This window comes from Cotesia glomerata, linkage group LG9 (genome assembly GCF_020080835.1).
Source record: "Cotesia glomerata isolate CgM1 linkage group LG9, MPM_Cglom_v2.3, whole genome shotgun sequence".
In the NCBI taxonomy this organism is placed as follows: domain Eukaryota; kingdom Metazoa; phylum Arthropoda; class Insecta; order Hymenoptera; family Braconidae; genus Cotesia; species Cotesia glomerata.
In genome coordinates this window covers 2,406,679-2,427,043 of record NC_058166.1, presented here as the reverse complement: position 1 = coordinate 2,427,043, position 20,365 = coordinate 2,406,679, and the positions used below count along the sequence as shown (strand labels likewise).

The following is a 20,365-nucleotide window of genomic DNA, read 5'->3' as shown; positions in this document are numbered from 1 at the left end:
TTTATGGTAATATTTTGAATTGAGTCATTAAGGTTCAGTCTTATTATGTATGCATAGTAAATTTCTACAGAAATTTCTCACCGTGTAGATTTTCGAGCTGGAAGTTGTATTTTGAGCTTCAAGAGCTTCTAACTTTGCAATAGAAAAGTTTTTGAGCGTTTTAAACTTTAATATAATAGAAAGTTCCAGGGATAGCTTGCAGAGTTAACCACATCCAGGATTTTTTAGTTGTTACAATTATAAACAAAATTGTAAATTATAACTTTAATGACAATTTTGGAGATAAGCTTCTCAGAATTTTATAACTATTTTTTGCAACTAAATAATTTTCACAGCAACAATAGTATATTACAACCCAAGGCCAGAAAGTTGGATTTCCTGGCGTATTGGATATGATGGCCGAGGTGTAGCCGAGTCCATCATATCACATACGTCAAGGTATCCAACATTCTGGTAATGGGTTGTATACTATTTTTCTTGCTCTCCAGCCGAAAGTACGCAACCCCGTGGAAGGGGTTTTGCAAAACCGAGGCGAAGCCGAGGTTTTTTCGGGCACGAGGGGGGCGCCGCCCGACTTTTGCAAAACCGAGGCGAAGTCGAGGCTTTGCTGGTCGGGGCGGGTGCAAAAAAAAAAAATAAAAGTTAAATTGAAAAAAAATGTTATTTTAAACTTTACTAACAAATGCTCTGATTAAGAGTGATATCATGCACAGAATTTGTCACAAATATTTAAACTCATTCTAATTACAGAATTTATTTTTTTAAGTTGATTAAAAATTAGTTTTTAATTAGTAATCGACGGCTAAGAAAGATTGAAATTAAATTATTACAAGTTTGTAGAGTACATGGATCGTTTTATAAACATTGCTTTACTAACTATCAAAATATAAAAAAAAGCAAATAAAATTCACAAAACTATTCTGTTATATTTTTCTATTATGTTTTATTTTTTAAACTTTTTATATAAATTATTTGTGCAGTATTATTATTAAATAGTTCATTAACAATGATCTAGTTAAAAATTATTTTTATTTTTTTGACATTTTTTGGTTAGTTTATGCGCTGACATGTTACATACAGACGATGTTGTGACTGTTATATATACAGTTGAAATTCGCTGTATAGGCCGGTCGCGCCACGAAAATGCGAAAGAAAGCGAGGTTCTGTGCTGCCGAGCCAGAAAATATGCGTAGCGCGCATGCGTTAGAGCAAGCCATAAAAGTTGCTCTTCTTGGAGTAAATTGCTGCCAGGAAGAGTGTACTTTCGGCTAGGAGAGCAAGAAATAGTATATTACATACCTAGGCCAGTAAAATAAGAAAAGTCTCAGATCACATGTAATTGTTGGCCGAGGCGAAGCCGAAGTTGACAAACATGTGATCTGAGGCTTTATGTGTTTTCATGCAGGCCTGATGTGTTTTCATGAGGCCTGATGTCTTTTCATGCAAGGACAGGTATACGGTCAGTAGCAAAAAAGTAGTAATTAGGTGTAACTTAGGTGTAACTTAGGTGTAACTTAGGTGTAAATTAGGAGTAAATTTGCTACTTGCTACTTGTTACTTGTTACTTAATATTAAAAATACATTAGAAACAAACTTTCTTTGTTGCTGTAAGATGGACAGCGGGGTTGTTGGTCCACCTCAGTATACCCCTCCCGTCCGGTGTGTTTTCATGCAGGGACAGGTATGCGGTCAGTAGCAAAAAAGTAGTAATTAGGTGTAACTTAGGTGTAAATTAGGAGTAAATTTGCTACTTGCTACTTGTTACTTGCTACTTAATATTAAAAATAAATTAGAAATAAACTTTTTTTTTTTTTTTTTTTTTTGTGTATACTATTTTTCTGCTCGACGTAGCCGGAATGTGGCAACTTTGTTTAGCGCAGCGGCCAGAAAGTTGCCACTTTCCGGCCAGAGGGCAGAAAAATTATTTCGTTACTACAACAAAATGAGCATAGTAACGGTAGCTAAATTATTCTTAGGCGTTATAAGCTGTATATAAGTTATAACAGAATAGTTTTGTTACAGAAGAATCCTTTAGTTCAACAAAATGTTTTAGTTGAATGAACAAATCGACTTGTTGAAATAACAAAATTGTTATGTCAGGATAACAACTAATTTTTTGGTGGTTTAACATAAACCAGTCAGTTGGAATAACAAATGATGTTGTTGAAATAGCTAAATTATTTTCAACCAACTAATTATTTTGTTAGCTAAATTTTCTCAAAAACATTTTTCCAAGACAGTGATTAGATTTTCGAGCTCGAAGTTATATTTTGAGCTTCAAGAGCTACTAACTTTGCAATAGAAAAGTTTTTCAGCGTTTTAAACTTTCATATAACAGAAAGTTCCAGGGATAGCTTGCAGCGTTAACCATATCCAGAATTTTTTAATTGTTACAATAATAAACAAAATTTTAAATTATAACTTTAGTGACAATTTTGAATGAAAGCTTTTCAGAATTTTACAGCTGTTTTTTTGCAACAAAATTTTTTTTTTACAGCAATAAAATGAACGGAGTAACGATAGCTAAATTTTTTTTTGTTCTAGCAAAATTAATTCAGAGAGACTACAAACTGCTTTATTATTAAAACTTGACCAATTTTGTGAAAGGAACTAATGAATTCGTTGTTATAAGTATAATTATTTGATACTACAACATCTTTTCCAGTAATTTCATTAAAAACTTTAAAATGCGTACACACTTGCGTTGCAAAGTACCTAAAAAATGTCAAGGGTTAAAAACAAAAGAAAAATTCTTTTGTTCTTGCTAAAAAAAAACAAAATCCATCAAAGAAATTGGCACAAAAAAAATATCGGATTTCTCTTTGATCTCTATTAATCTACCGACGATCGATCGGAATTTTTAGCTTCTGAATCCGTTGGTATTTTCACACGCTCTTCTTGGACATGTATAAAAATAGACAGGTATATACGTGGGTTTGTATTGAGTTTTTTTTCCCGTTGGCGGAAATAAAAGCAGCCTTCGAAATATTTTTAATTAATTAAGCGAAGTAATAATAAGTATTACGAATATAATAATATTATAAGTAATTAATAATATTGTAATAAATAAATTAATAATACGTAATCATCTAATGCATTTAAATTAATTAAAGGCGTTGTCTCTTATGATATCAAACACGCATACGTTAATCTCATTTATTATTTGTCATCGAACGGAAATTACCACCCTTCATTATTGTTATTATTTTTATAAAAAATATCTTATGAATGGGATTGATCAATCAAATTTGCTTAAAATCAGTTTAAATTTTTCGACCCGGGATTTATTACAGTTTACTTTTTTCTATGTACGGTTTAATAAATGATTTTTCTTTATTCACGGCCGAAAGCACGTACTTGCTACTTCTGTTGGGAATCAGAAAGACCGACATTTATGCTTTGGTAGGGGCGCGCATGCGCGCTGCTCTAGTGCGCTGGAAGAAACTAGTTGTGCACTGAATTGATGTACGAGGCAGCGAAAAAAAGTATTCACCAGAGCTGACGCGGTTTATTGTGCACTCAGGCCTAACCTTAAAATTGCTTTTGTGGGTTCTTATGTCGTTGTGTGTTGAAATTTATAATCTAAAAAATTATATCGAGTGAAAAATAATAAAAATTTTTAAAAATGAATGCGTTATCATCATCAAAAGGAAATTTTAAGGAATTTCGATACGGAAGCTAATCTAATTATAAGAACAGATACGTCACCTAAAAAGTCTGCAGATAAATATTTACACAGAAAGAAAGGTTCACTTGAACCAAGAAAATATTTTTCTTCCTAATTATTTTCTTGACACAAGAAATTTCACTTATTCCAACAAAATTAATTCCCTTGCTTCAAGAAATACGTGTCTTGATCCAAGACAATTTATTTAAATCAAGAAAATTTTCTTGTTTTGAGAAAATTTCTCTCTTGTTCCAAAAAATTAAGTTCTTGACAGAAGTAAATTTTCTTGTCTTGAGAAAATTTTTCTTTTGCTCCAAAAAATTAAATATCTTAATAATAAATTTTCATTAATATTTTTATTGACGAACATGTCAAATGGGAAGATCAAATAATATTGAATCATTTTTTTCATTCATTATTAATAATTTTTATAATTCTTATAGTTCATGTACTGGTAATAGTTGTGATGAAAAAGAAAATATGCAATAATTAATTAAAAATAGTTGACAAATTACTCGAAATAATTAAAATTCTGATAAAATTAATGATTTTAATGTATTTGAGTAATCAAAAATTAATAAAAATAAGACTATTCAATTGAATTAATTTAATTTTAAAAAGTTACTATTATTTTTGTCTATTTAGATGAAGTCGATGCCCGCCCCCGACCAGCCGCACTCGCTTCGCTCGTGCCGCAAATGTCGGGCGGGCATCGACAACATACTAAGAACATTTAACTGTAACGTTAATTGATTTGTAAGTCAGCGTACTTTCGGCCGAAAATAAAGAAAAATAGTATACACCACACGGGCAGAAAGTTTGAGAGCCCTGAACTGCGCGCCATGATGCCCTCGGCTTCGCCTCGGGCATCATGGCGCACAGTGCAGGAATCTCAAACTTTCTGCCCTTGTAGTGTAATATACTATTTTTATTCTAAATAAATTATATTAATATAAACAAAGCCTTATAATTTAATGATATTTTTTCCTTCATAATACCTTATATTTTTACTTAAAATTATTTATCTTAATTGATTTCTTTAATACCAATAAACTATTTATTGAGTAGCAATAAATAATTTGTTAAATACTACTAAATATAAATTTGGTGGAAATAAATGGTTTGTAATAAATAATTTAGTTATTATTACTCAATATTTGGTAATGAAAGGTTTGTTTTTAAATCATCAAGTAACCATTACTAAATCTTATTAAATAGACCTGAATCCTTCTATCAGTGTGATGGAATTTTTAAGAGGTTAAATTTTTTTTTTATAATGCTGAATTGCGGTTTATTTTTGTAAAAATTATTATTTTTATAACTTTACTATTTCTAAAACGTTTATCAATTTTCAACATTTGTATGTTGAAAATAGATAAACGTTAACAATAAATCGCTATCTTCTATAACATAAAAATCCGAATTCTTCCCAGTTCCGGGATATTGCAATATTCCGTGGAATTACCCACCAATCATGAATTTCACAGACATATTCGCCCAACAGAGCACAGATGCAATAAGTAACACTTTTAGTACCACATTACCGACAAATAAAAGCCTTCTCGGTCTTTATAGTCAATAGTTCGTGATCTACCGATAGCGAAATTTTTATCGATTTTCTCAATCCGATCGGTAAGTATCCATGTCCACATAATCTATATTTATTTACAAATACATGCAGAAAAAAAGATCCGAACAAAAATAGCTTCACTGTTAAAAAATCGCGCCAAGTCCACGTTCATAAGACTATTAAGAAAAAAAAAATTTGTTTTTTTCTTTACAAAAATATATAAAATAAAAAAATAAAAAAATCCAAGTAACCGATATGATTGTTTATGATTTTCGGAAATTAAAAAAAAATTTGTTACAAATTTAAAAATTAAAAAAAAAAAAATTTGGTGTGCGTCATTGTGTATTTCAATTCTTTTAAAGTCCTAGTAAATAGATTTTACGAATTTCATTAAAAGTAAAATATTTTGCGACCGAGCACACTAAATACGTTCCAAAATTTTTTTCTTAATTTTTAAATTTATAACAAAATTTTTTTTAACTTCCGAAAATCATAAACAATCATATCGGTTACTTGGATTTTTTTATTTTTGTATTTTATATATTTTTGTAAAGAAAAAAACAAATTTTTTTTTTCTTAATAGTCTTATGAACGTGGACTTGGCGCGATTTTTTTACAGTGAAACTGTTTTTGTTCGGATTTTAGTATTTTTTGGAATTATAATAAAAGTTTACAATTGGTACCAACTTAATTAAATTTCGCGTTGGTTGCATTTTTTATAGCAAACTATCCCCTTGAAACTACAGTTTATGTAAAAATAATTCCAGCGCACCCTGGCGGGCGTAGATGCAAGCTGTGAAATATCTATTTTTAACTGTAGTTTCCCATCTAATGAAGGATTACTATGCATTCTCGAATTATTTAGTCTGTGGCAGATCACTTTGCCCATCGAAAAAAAGTCAGGATCGAAATTTTTGCGTTGCTATAGTTTGTGCTGATTAAATTTAATAATTTCAAGTAGATTAATTGTTATAAGTGAATATAATTAATTAATAACAGTCAAATAAAGTATGAATTACTGTTATAATATACAATTTAGGAAAAAAAAGTACCGCAGAATTAAATAAAATTTTGCAACCTCAAATACCGTTCTGCTTACAGTAAACACAGTCGGTAGTCTGGCGCTCCGTTTACAGCAGATTTGAACGGAACTTGGCGCCAGATTCTACCGAATCTGTGGATTCATTTGAGCCAAGAAAATATTTTTCTTCCTAATTATTTTCTTTAGCGAAAAAAAAATTTTTTTTTGACACAAGAAATTTCATTTATTCCAACAAAATTAATTCTCTTGCTTTAATACGTATCTCAAATTTATTTTCTTGCTCTCCTAGCCGAAAGTACGCTCTTCCTGGCAGCAATTTACTCCAGGTAGAGCAACTTTTATGGCCTGCTCTAACGCATGCGCGCTACGCATATTTTCTGGCTCGGCAGCACAGAACCTCGCTTTCATTCGCATTTTCGTGGCGCGACCGGCCTATACAGCGAGTTCCAACTGTATATATAACAGTCACAACATCGTCTGTATGTAACATGTCAGCATATAAACTAACCAAAAAATGTCAAAAAAATAAAAATAATTTTTAACTACCCGTGTAAAAAAAAGTTTACTGAAAAGTTCCGGAATAGTTCCTGGTCCGGAACGTTCCTATGATAAGACAATCCGGAACATCCCCGGAATACTTTTGCAATGTTCTCGAAATAGTTCTGGAACATTCATGGAACACTTCTGGAACATTTACGGAAAATCTCCGACAGACTTATAAAACATCGCTGGAATACTTCCCGAATAAATTGGGAATACTTACGGAACATAATCCAAACGTTTACCGGAAATGTTCCAGAAGCATTCGAGGATTTTCCCAGGGATATTTTAAACATATCCCCGATGTATTCCCAATATATTTTGTAACTATTCCCGATTTGTTCCAAAAGTATTTCGGGAATATTCCAGGAGTGTACTGGAGATGTTCCGGAAGTATTCCCAATTTATTCTGGAAGTATTCCAGCGATATTCTATAAATCAGCCGGAGATTTTCCGGAAATGTTCCGGAAGTGTTCCACGGATGTTCCAGAACTATTTCGAGAACATTGCAGAAGTATTCCGGGGATGTTTCGGATCGTCTCATCATAGGAACGTTCTGGACCAGGAACTTTTCCGGAACTTTTCGAGAAACTTTTTTTTTACACGGGTAGATCATTGTTAATGAACTATTTAATAATAATACTGCACAAATAATTTATATAAAAAGTTTAAAAAATAAAACATAATAGTTTTGTGAATTTTATTTGCTTTTTTTTATATTTTGATAGTTAGTAAAGCAATGTTTATAAAACGATCCATGTACTCTACAAACTTGTAATAATTTAATTTCAATCTTTCTTAGCCGTCGATTACTAATTAAAAACTAATTTTTAATCAACTTAAAAAAATAAATTCTGTAATTAGAATGAGTTTAAATATTTGTGACAAATTCTGTGCATGATATCACTCTTAATCAGAGCATTTGTTAGTAAAGTTTAAAATAACATTTTTTTTCAATTTATTAACTTTTATTTTTTTTTTTTTGCACCCGCCCCGACCAGCAAAGCCTCGACTTCGCCTCGGTTTTGCAAAAGTCGGGCGGCGCCCCCCTCGTGCCCGGAAAAACCTCGGCTTCGCCTCGGTTTTGCAAAACCCCTTCCACGGGGTTTCGTACTTTCGGCTGGAGAGCAAGAAAAATAGTATACAACCCATGACCAGAATGTTGGATACCCTGACGTATGTGATATGATGGACTCGGCTATACCTCGGCCATCATATCCCATACGCCAGGAAATCCAACTTTCTGGCCTTGGGTTGTAATATACTATTAATTCAAGAAAATCTTGTTGTTTTGAGAAAATTCATCCTCTTGCTCCAAAAAATTTAGTTCTTGATAGCAGTAAATTTTCTTGTCTTGAGAAAATTTCTCTCTTGCTCCAAAATATTGAATATAAAAATAGAAATAAATTTTCATTAATATTTTTATTGATTAACATGTCAAATGGAAAGATCAAATAATATTTCATCTTTTTTTTTCATTCAATATGTATGATTGCACGCTAAAATAATATAAAATGGGTATCAAATACTCAAGAGAAAAATTTTCTCAAGGTGAGAAAATTTTTTTCTCAGCTGAAGTAGGTGGCGCTGCTTCCCTAAAGTATTTAAAAATCTTGATCAAATATAAAAATTTATTGTATCAAGTAGTATTTATGATAATTTGAATTAAGAAAAAATGACTTCCACCAAGATATAGAATTTCAAGAAAAATTTTTACTTCGGCCAACACCAACTTCGGTCTTTTTCAGGCACCCGAAAATTTTCTTGAATCAAGAATTTTGTTCTTCAGTCAAGAAATTTTTCTCTCTGTGTATGTCTTACGTTCCCTAGTAGAAATGTAATCAAGTATCTGGCCAGTAACTGGCTAGTATAATATCCAGTAACTGTCTAGTTACTGGCCAGTTTTACTAGACATCAAATAAAACATGGCGACACGTGTAGGAATTGAGATTATTTAAAATTAAATGTGGATAAGTTTGTTACAATTCAAAATTATAGTAATAATAATAATAATAATAATAATAATAATAATAATAATAATAATAATAATAATAATAATAATAATAATAATAATAATAATAATAATAATAATAATAATAATAATAAAAATAGTAATAATTAATAAACGGAATAATTATAAAATTTTTAATAATTCATCTAGATGACAGTCTGGAGTATTTGTTTTGATTGCCCATAACCGTAATTCGGTTATTATGTAAATTTTTTTTATTTCATTCATTTTTTTAAATATATAACAGATTATTTTTATATTGAAGTACACAAATTTTTTAATTATTTACACCGTTTCTTAATATTTCCGAAAGATAACTCAACTTACAGGTTAAAGTGAAAAAATAAACATACACACTCTAATATAAGTAGAACATCTGTGTGACCAATGTTTACGATTTAGTTGTAGGTAGCGCGATTTCTAGTTTTTACCTAGTTTCGCTAGCCAGTTACTGGATTTACTTGCTGGCCAGCTACTAGATATGATCGCTAGCCAGATACTAGATTTAATCGAGTGAAAAATTGATCATTTCTACTAGGGTTGTTCCAACTGCAGGCTGCTAGTCCCAAACTATTGAACCATATCAAACTTCAATGCATAAAAACGAATTAATTTTTAATTAAAAATCACCCACGAAAATTTATTAGAACTGAAAGTTTGAAAAGGGTAAAAATTACGAAGGACTCGCCGGGGGCTTAATAAGTGAAGAAAGAGCCGGCAAGTGCTCTAACTATAAGAGCCGAGATTGAGACGTACAAGACGGAAGTATAAAATTGTTGGATGATGCGAAAACTTGGTATATTAGTCTCGACTACTTCTTTGGCAATCTCTGGTTTATTCAACGGAAAACTCGACAAAACTCATAGCCTAAGTTCCTCGGCAATGAAACTATTTTTCAATAATTTCGCGGTAATTACTTTCTTAATTTATATTTACCGACAAATTAGTCCGATTGATAGAAAGTTATAAATAAATGTGACGTTTAAAAGCCGCTGATCTTACAGCAGACTCAATGAAGCATGAGATCATCAATTTATCGATAAATATAATAACGGAAGTGTCATTGATACGTAGATGTATGAATATATTTGTTAAAGGGTCGTGTGGCTGTTATTGAGACTCGTTAACACTTGACTACTAGACAATAAAATGACTAAATATAAAGTGTTTGGATAAAATTAATAACTGGCCTACTTGCTGTCAATTTATATTCCAGCGATTATTAAATTGTTGACATTTATATTTACATTTTTAACTTGGGTCACTTTAGGTCGACAACCAATCAAGTCAATTAACGTCCTTTGGTCATTATTCTATAACCGTTTAATTCAGAGTTTTTGCACATTTTTCGGAAAAATTATTAGTGCTTATTAATTCTTTAATTATAAACTTACTAACATACTTGCAGTCACTATGTAACTGCCGTGACTTGTGAACTATAAATGAAAAAAATTTTGTGTTATTAAATAATGACTTTTGTTAAATTGTAGTGTACTTTCTTAACTAATGACGTTTTTAAAGATATAAGCTCATCTCGATGAGCTTATATTTCATCAAGAGCTTTCATATGAGTACCCACATGCATTTTTGATTTATTTTTCATATATTCATATACACAGTAAAAAAATTTTCGTAAAATTTAACATAAAATTTTGTGTAGATGTTTTTTTTACATAAAATTTATAATTCTACACAAACGGTTTGTATTGATCAATCCATCCATTTTTTAACACACTCAAGTGTTAATTCAAAGTAAAACTACACTTTTTTAATGTTACTGGCCAACCAACACAAAATTTATGTTAAAGAATTCTTCATATATAGTCACGTATGCCACACAAGATAGACATGTAAATGTGATAGCCTCAACGTCATTTTAATTTGGTGGATTTTGATTTGTGTCATTACGTAAAATACTTAAATGCAGCTAATAAATATACAATTGTAGTGTATAGCAATTAAAAACTAAGTAAATAAAGGGTAATTTATATTAAAACATCCGATAACAGAATTGTAACCTTCAAATTCATTACAAGGTTAATGTCCTTTCTAGTGTGAATCTAGAAAACAGAATAAATTTTTAATTATGAGGAAATAAATAAAATAAGAAAAATTATAAATTTTATGATTATGAATCTAGCAGACATGTTGATTTTTTTTGACAAATTATTTACAAGTTAAAAAATACTTAAAAAAAATTACACGAATAATTCTTCAAATTTTCTACAAGTGAAATTTTTTTTTTTTAATTTTTTTGTAATAATTTTTTCATTAAAAAAAATTGTAAAAATTTTCAGATGTCGGCTAACTTAATTTTCATTTATTTTTTTGAATTAGACAAAAAAATAAATAATTGAAATTAATAAATTATTAGAAAATAAACTTACAGTTTTTTTAATTTCCTACATGTGCATTTTTCCTTTAATTTATTATTTTCAATTGCTCATGTATTTTTTTTAATCACAAAATATATATATATTTAAATTATTAGTAAAACTCACATATTTGACAGCTGATCTGAGTAACACAAAGAAAAAGTTACAATCAACACTTTATTTGTGTTATGGATAACATTTAAGTGTGTAGAAATCCGAGAATCAGCCAATGAAAGTTTTAACATATTTTTGTGTTACTTTTAACACAGAATTATGTTGATTTCATCAATACAAACAGTATGTGTAGAATTAACATAAATTTTGTGTAAAAAAATCATCTACACAAAATTTTATGTTAAATTTTACGAAAATTTTTTTACTGTGTACAGCCGTCGTCATTGATTTGTAACGGTTGGCAATGATATACGTGAGCCATATCAAAGCAAATTTTTAAGGGAGTTGGGAAAGAACGGATAGGGGAAAGAGGGGGACCTACTCAGTGGGAATTTTTCCGTAATTGAAAAAATAATCAGACAGCCCAGACTGGGAATCGAACCCAGATCTCTCGGTTACGCGCCAAGGGCTCTACCAGTTAAGCTATCCGAGACAAGTACTGACTACTTTATTCAGTCACGTATATAAGATAGAGTAAAATAAAAAATCCTCAATTTGGACATCTCTCACTAAAAATTTCAATTAATAATATGTTTGGAAAATAAAAAAAATAAACGAAACTATGAAGAAAATTTACATAAAATAAATAATTGTAAGCTCAGACAAACATAATTATAGAACTTTAACCAAATAAAAAGTACTATACATAGAGATAATTAAAAATAAAAAATTCCTTTATTGTAAATCACCAGAGAAATAATTTGGATATTTAAAAAAATACAAATAAAATATTTCAATAAAATTTGATATTTCAATTAAAAGAAAATCAATGAAATATCAGTCTCCTGATAATTACAGTCTTCAAAATAAGCAATATCAAATAACTATAGCTAAATATAAAGACATTTACTAAAATATTAGATCATATCATTATACAAAATTAAAATTGAAAAGGCCTAAAATTAGAAAATAGTCCATCGAAGCAATTTAAATTTTTTAAAAATGGAAATATAAACAGAAGAAACAAAGGAAATTAAAAAATAATGATAAACCTAAATTCAGACAATTCGAATAAAAGACATCAAGGTTATTTGACATATACACAAATTAACAACTCTGAATATAGAAAAGCTTTACAAATGAACATCTCTAATTATGGACAAGAAAGTTCGGAAATCTCTCATAATGGACATCTCTCATTAAAGAAAACAAAAAAAAAAAAATATTTATAAATTAAAAAATTAAAAAATAAGTAATCGTTCAAAAAAAACACGCTCTAACATAAAACCAAACTAAAAAGTAGGAATTTAATTTTTTTTTGGTAATCCAAAATTAAGTTAGTGATTAATAAAAAAAAATCATTTTTATGTAAATAAGTGTGGGGATCAGATAAAAACAATTATTCAAGGGCAATAAACTCTGCACCAAGACAACTTCTTCGGAGAACTTTACTGAAAAATTAATTTTTATTAATCATAGGTAATGTCCGATTTTTTAATTTTTAGGTAGATTTTTGAGGGGAGGTGGTGCCCATTGAGTATCAGCACCGGCACGTGCCAGAGTCGCGGTAGTAGTAGCCATTGCATCAGCTCCAACCAAATCAAAATTATCTTTATATAATCTTCACTTGTCTCGGATAGCTTAACTGGTAGAGCCCTTGGCGCGTAACCGAAAGATCTGGGTTCGATTCCCAGTCTAGGCTGTCTGATTATTTTTTCAATTACGGAAAAAAATTCCCACTGAGTAGGTCCCCCCTTTCCCCTATCCGTTCTTTCCCAACTCCCTTAAAAAAAAAAAAAAAAAATTTGCTTTAATATGGCTTATATGGAAATATAGCTTTAATATGGAAATTTTTTTAGGACTAAAAACTGTGAAAAAAAAGTCTCATTTTACATTTTAATGTAGAGCGTACACGGAGAAAATTTTATAGTAGAGTTTATTATCTAGTTATGTTAAAATTTATTAACTGAATTCGATAGTAGTAAATATTATTTAAATAGTTAAATAAACCATCTGAATTGTAGTATTTACAATCCTCATAATAATCACTATTATGATGGTAATCAGTAATAATAACTGTTATTATTTTAATTACTACTATTATATTTTAGTTACTACTATTATCAAAATCGTAATTCCTAATATAACTTGTTGATTGCAGTTACCATCAGTAATAATAATAACTACTATTTAAGCTAGTAGAAAATATCTAAAAAATTAAGAATCTGCGTTACCGTGGATGCATTTCTGAACAAACTAAAAGCAGCTGTAGTGCAGTGTAGTGCACGAAAAATCGGGATTGAATTCGGATTGAAATTATATTTATAAATTTTTATTTGTCTAAAACAAGTTTCAATGCCAAATTTTTCAAAAAGAATTTGAAATTTCCAAAAGAATCAAAATTTTCAATAAAATTCAAATTAAAAAAAAAAAATTTTAATTAAAAAAAAAAATTTTAAATCAAAAAAATCAAATTTTCAAAAAAAAATTTTTAAGGGAATCTAAAATATTTTAATATTTCAAAGAAAAAAATGTACATTAGCTCAATTATGGATGTATATAAAGGATTTAATTAAGTAAATTTATATTATTTTTTCTTTCAGAATTTTTACAATCTGAGATGGTTACAGTTACCATCTTTGATTGTTACAGTTATAAATTATAATAATTACAATTATTATTTTCAATAGTAACTATTACAATTGTCAATGATACCACCTATTATTTTGTTACTAATTTATTTTATTACCATTTTAGATAGTAGGAGTTACTATTTTTGTATAGTAGATAGTATAATCCGAACAAAAACAGTTTCACTGTAAAAAAGTCGCGCCAAGTCCACGTTCATAAGACTATTAGGAAAAAAAAAATTTTTTTTTTCTTTACAAAAACATACAAAATAAAAAAATTAAAAAATTCAAGTAACCGATATGATTGTTTATGATTTTCGGAAATTAAAAACAATTTTATTGTAAATTTAAAAATTAAAAAAAAAATTTTAGAACGTATTTAGTGTGCGTGGTTGCAAAATATTTTACTTTTAATGAAATTCGTAAAATCTATTTACTAGGACTTTAAAAAAATTGAAATACACAATGACGCACACCAAGTACGTTCTAAAATTTTTTTTTTTATTTTTAAATTTACAATAAAATTTTTTTTAATTTCCAAAAATCATAAACAATCATATCGGTTACTTTGATTTTTTAATTTTTTTATTTTGTATCTTTTTGTAAAGAAAAAAAAAATTTTTTTCTCCTAATAGTCTTATGAACGTGGATTCGGCGCGACTTTTTTTACAGTGAAACTGTTTTTGTTCGGATTTTAGTATTTTTTGTAATTATAATGAAAATTTACAATTGATAACAACTTAAATCTCGTGTTGACTGCATTTTTTACTGCAAACTATCCCCTTGAAGCTACAGTTTATGTAGATGTAATTCCAGTGCACCCTGGTGGCCGTAAATGTAAGCTGTGAATTACTTTTTTTAACTGTAGTTACGTATCTATAGGAGGATTACTACACATTTTTATTTTATCTAGTCTGTGGCGCTGACCTTTCTCCATCAAAGAAAGTCAGGATCGAAATTTGTGAGCGAGCTATAGTATGTGCTGATAAAATTTAATAATTTCAAGTAAATAAATTGTTATAAGTGAATATAATTAATTAATACGGTGAAATAAATTATGAATTACTGTTATGATAAACAAATTGGGTAAAAAAAGTACCGTAGAATTAAATAAAATTTCGCAGCCTCAAAAAACCGTTCTGCTTACAGTAAACATAGTCGGTAGTCTGGCGCTCCGTTTACAACGGATTTGAACGGAACTTGGCGCCAGATTCTACCGAATCTGTGAATTAATTTTTCTCCGTGTACCTACGCTTGCGCTTAAGGCATGCAATTCGGAACTTTAACGCAAGTTGTCGTTAAGTTGGTGGCAACTATCTGACACGAACTTTGTTGGTCTGAAACTCTGGCTATCAGGGATACTAATATTATATTTAATTACCTCGTTGACCAACTTCCGGTAATACAGTATTTGGTTTTCTATGGTTCACGCATTCCGTCAGAAGAGGCCGTTCGGTTCGTATGAAAAAATTTAGTCCATCGAAAACTTTAAACAAGCATTGAAATCTAATTTTAAATTAAATTAATTTAGTTAAAACTTATTTAGTCATTAAATCAATGACCGTGAATAGATCGTCTGCTGACACACGGTTTAGCTATCGATAGTGGTAGGAGAAGGGATAATTAAATATTTGTTGTCAAAATAACAAAATAATTTTATTGTGCTCTTATAGAAGGTCACCTGTAAGTAAGAATTACCAAGATTGAAATTTACATATTTTTTATCATTATTACTATGCTCATAACTAACATGATCAATTCTGCAAATCAGTACTATTCGCTGGTCGAATATATAACTCATACCTTACCGACTTCGAATTTTCATACTCTATAAGCCTTTTCGATGTATCTACTTCCCAGAGCTCATAATTATCAGCAATATTCGTATTGTTCGGATGATAAGTGAACACAGAAATAGGATCTTCAAGGCTCTTCAGGAAGAATAATCTAAACGAAATTTTAGCTCCCCAACCATAACTTACATCTCGTTCGTTGTTTGCAAGGAAATCATTGGGAACCCTGATCCTAATGCTATTCTTCACACTATCATCACTGAATTTTCCGATGGGCTTCATGGTCCAGGGCTGTGGTGGTTCGAAGTTTGTATTAACATCTTCAGGTAATGTCTTGTGTTTTATTTCCAGGCTCCAAAGTCTAGGCACTGAACTTTCTGGATCTTTCGGATTTGTTGGATACAGGGAGAAAGCAAACACGCACTCCAGGACAGATATCTAAGAATAGAAATGATTCTTGTAAATTCTAATTAATTTTTTAGAAACTTAAGGATACTTACCATTAGAAGACTTGCTTTCATCGTGTCTTGTTAATTAATGCTCTTTACACTGTCAATGCTACGAGAGAGACAGCTTAAATACCGAACAGAGGTGGAAGAGCTCAAATCGCTTGTCCAATGATCACGCAGTGAATTACGTCAGGGTCGAGTGATACTCTCAATTTAAAGTTAGTAAACAACTTACGTTAAATATTACTGTAGATTTATCTAATTGATTTTATAATTATCAAAATTTATTTTTGTTAATGTGATGAGTGTAACTTGTTATTACTGAAGAACTACGTAGAATGTCAAGAATGAAACCAAACTGCTGATTATACTGAAGAATGTTGAAAACTGCTATGTTGGATTTTAAACTATTAAGTAAATGACACAATAATGTTCTTTTGTCTGCTGCTAACTCACATTAGCCTCGGGGAATGTGATAAGACACATTAGTAAAATTCAATATGATAAGCTACGAACACAAAGCTATAATTGAAATGCTGAAAGATTCTTCAATCTTCTTTGAATAGTTTCTGTTCATTTGCTTGCATCATTCTCTGAATATATATAAGAAATAAATTTGATCTACGCGATTAGTTATCACTATGATAATGATGATGAAGACTTGGTGTCTGGTAATAGCAACCAACCACAAATACTATCAACAGCAAACCTAATTTGATGACCTGATGATCAGATTGAATCGAAATTAACTAGATGATGGTTCATCAGGATATTTAGATAATTGGTCTAATGACACCACTATCCGTAGGTTCAAGGAGGAGGTCCATGGTGACACCATTCTCGATTCCTGGATCGGAATCTTAAATTCAAAGTTCTAAACAACTATCAAATCATCAAAATACGGCTTCAATTCCCAAGTGTGAAAGTCGCTAATGTCTTTTTGAAGATATCCAAGATTTGGACCCAGTTCCTTGCTAGGCTTAGTTAGTTTGAACATCCATTTTCTAGGAAAGGTTTTTTCTGGGTTGAAGGCTTGAGATTAGCTCATCACAGCTTCATTTAATGGAGGTGCTAGAATAACAATAGCATAACAGGGAATTCCAACGAAATGATAAAATGCTTCAGGGGTTGTACTAATGACTTTGTTCTCACCACAATTATCGGCGACCAGTTTTGTAAAATCGTTTCAAATGAAAAAACCCGAAATAAAAAAATGCTGTCACAATCACAAGACTTACGAAACCGATATTTTTTCCAAAGTAAAGCAATTAAATATAGCGGTAATCGAATTGATGATTTGCCATCACCATTGTCATCGAAACGACCGGAAATTCCAGATTCCAACTATCACTTCCTGGTGTCTTCTATTGTTTTATATCCTCTGACTATTATAAAAGATCTATGTACTCCAAGTAGCATTCATTCCAGTCGGTAATCATCATGGAGACACTTACGATTTCGATTTTGGTAAGTATAATTATTTAATACTGCTTGAGATCAATTCTATAATTTACATTGTTTTAGATCATTACAATCCTAGTAGCTCCATGCCAGTCATTTTGGTGGTACTACGACTACTCTGATTCTGACTACTCATCTTGGTGGCCGTCTTATGATTACGAACAACCTGAACCTAGACATATTTATACTGAGACCCATGAAAAAAAAAAGTCTGGATCCTTAAATTATAATACTGATGTTGTCACCCGCACAAATAAGGATTCAATACCATTGTACAAGCCTCCTCGAATTGCTATCAAAATAGATCCATATAACCTCTTTAATTCACACATTGATGTAAAGGTACCCATTGAAAAGAAAATTGAACGCAAAGAGGAGTTAGTTAATCGACATGCCATAAATTATGATAGTAGAGTGGACGTACATGATAAAAGACATGCAACAACGTCAGAAACAAAAAATAACGATTTCCACTTTAGAATCATTTAAATAGGAAGATTTATGTAAATTTATTCAAAATAAATTTTTTTTACAATCAAAATACTTTGTCTAGTATTAATTTTTTATAAGATCCATATCCTACCCAATTGATCTAAGACAGCCTCAGATAGTAATTTAATTTGCTAAGATCGCCAGATGGAAGTTTACTAAGACGAAACTACGGGTTGGAAGACTTCCTCATCGAATGAATCCATGTTGGAAATCAACCAAGATTTGTAATGGGTATATTGAGGACTCGAACACCATCTAGTTGTCTAAGATCTTTAATTAATATTATATGCTTGAATGACATTCAAATATGCCGTACTAAAAAAAATCTATCCAGGTTTGCTTGATGATTTATGGGAATCCTTATGAGAAATCGTTGATTCATATGAAAGATAAGGATCCAATACTTCACAGTTTCCTGAGTGGATTCCCCGTGAGATCATAGACTTACTTATTTTTACCATGTGGATTTCTGCATGGGAACCTATGTACCAAAAAGTTCCTAGATAGAATCATGTAGATTCTCATATAAATCCATGATTTATCATAGATTCCGATCCGCTCTAAAAAATCCTTCTTACATTTATAGACAGTTAACGAAAGGATTTCAAATTTGATTGAAGTTATAAGAATGTCATTGAATCTCACAACATATTAGATTAAAAAAATTGTAACGTCCACGTTTTCAAAATATAATTCTCTGATTAGTCCCCGGCTCGAAATTTGCTCGCCGGAGTCCAGGGTCATAAACGGGGATCACATTATCAATAACAAAATATAAACAAAACACTTCATTTTAAATAAATCAAAGAAAAAGGAAACCTCTTTATTGGCCTGATCATGTTAATAAACGATATAAACAAACGATATAAACAAACGATATAAACAATACAAGCAAATTAAACAATATAAACAATACATTAGAATACTCTTTTCACACATATTCGTGGTTCAAAATCATTAACGCGGTTCAAAATCAAGAAACAATATAAGCAATATACACTAATACAATAGAAACTTTCTATCCAAACATACACGATGGTATTCACGGTTCAAACTCAAAAACGCGGTCTACAAAATACTAACTAGTTTCCCAATAACACCCCCTCCCCCCTCAGGGCGACTAGCCGTCATCCCTGTGGGGTCCTAAACTCTACCCTGAGAGCAAGTGGAGAGTATTCTCCTCGCTCCCACCTACACGGCTTATGATCACCTACCGTACCTCAGCTGAAGGCTTCGGCACGGGGAGTAGCACTTTCATCCGGTCGGTTCACGATACTTACCTGGGCCTTGGTCAGACTCCAGGTAGAGTATCATCCTCTAGAATTACTTGGTAAAGAGTATTCGTCCGAGTACTTCTCCCGAGAAAGAATTGCCTTTTAAAATTATTTTCAAAACGGAACTTAACATATTTTTGAATCATCACTACAAACGAAACATCTTCGCCATCTATCGAGGCTCGCGCAAGCTCCACGATCGTCGAAAATTTTCTAAGTTTTTATTTCCCAAACACAATTCTTTAAAATAATAATCGTCATTTCTTTCATTATCCATCCATTCGTTTCGTCAAATTCACAATTCTTTATTATTTTAATTGTAATTTCTTTCATTCTCTATCCCTTCGTCGATTTCCCATACTAAATCTTGCTTGGGACTTAAAAAATTTTCGCTTACCTAAATTATTTCTCACAAAATAATAATCGTCATGTCTTTCATTATATATCCATTCGTCGCTTTCCCATACTAAATCTTGTTCGGAACTTAAAATAATTTTCCCAGTCTTTTAATTTCTTTTACAATTAATTTCTTTTGCTCGATCAATTCGCTCGGCTTCATAATAATTTCTCACACGCTTAATTTCTTAATTTAATCATACCTTAGGTAACAATAATATAATATTATTAACTAAATAAATACAATAATTAAATAATAATCGCCGCACTAATAACAATAATTGTTTCTATTAATTTTTAAGTAATTAATAAAAAAAAATAAACTAAAATACTCAAATACAAAAAGTAGAATCTGGATCATAAAATTACGAATCTAAAGAGCTTAGAAAAGAATAAAGCATGATTTCAGATAAATTTTGATTAAATTTGAACAATAGAAAGCAGAAATAGATTACGTTCAATATAATTTTAGTTTATTTCAATATTAGTGAATTGTCCTTGAAATCCAGCTTAGTTGCCGTACCGCTCGTGACTGCAGTAGTGATCGACGA

The 20,365-nt window shown here is 30.5% G+C and overlaps 1 protein-coding gene across 1 annotated transcript; it reads left to right on the top strand.

The window, feature by feature from the left end:
• The first annotated feature begins 17,095 nt into the window (after positions 1 to 17,095).
• Positions 17,096 to 18,141, top strand: LOC123271706. The gene is made up of 2 exons (XM_044738096.1): positions 17,096 to 17,658; positions 17,716 to 18,141. Exons 1-2 carry the CDS (start codon positions 17,632 to 17,634, stop codon positions 18,139 to 18,141), a joined length of 453 nt encoding a protein of 150 aa, XP_044594031.1. The 5' UTR covers positions 17,096 to 17,631.
• The last annotated feature ends 2,224 nt before the right edge of the window (positions 18,142 to 20,365 follow it).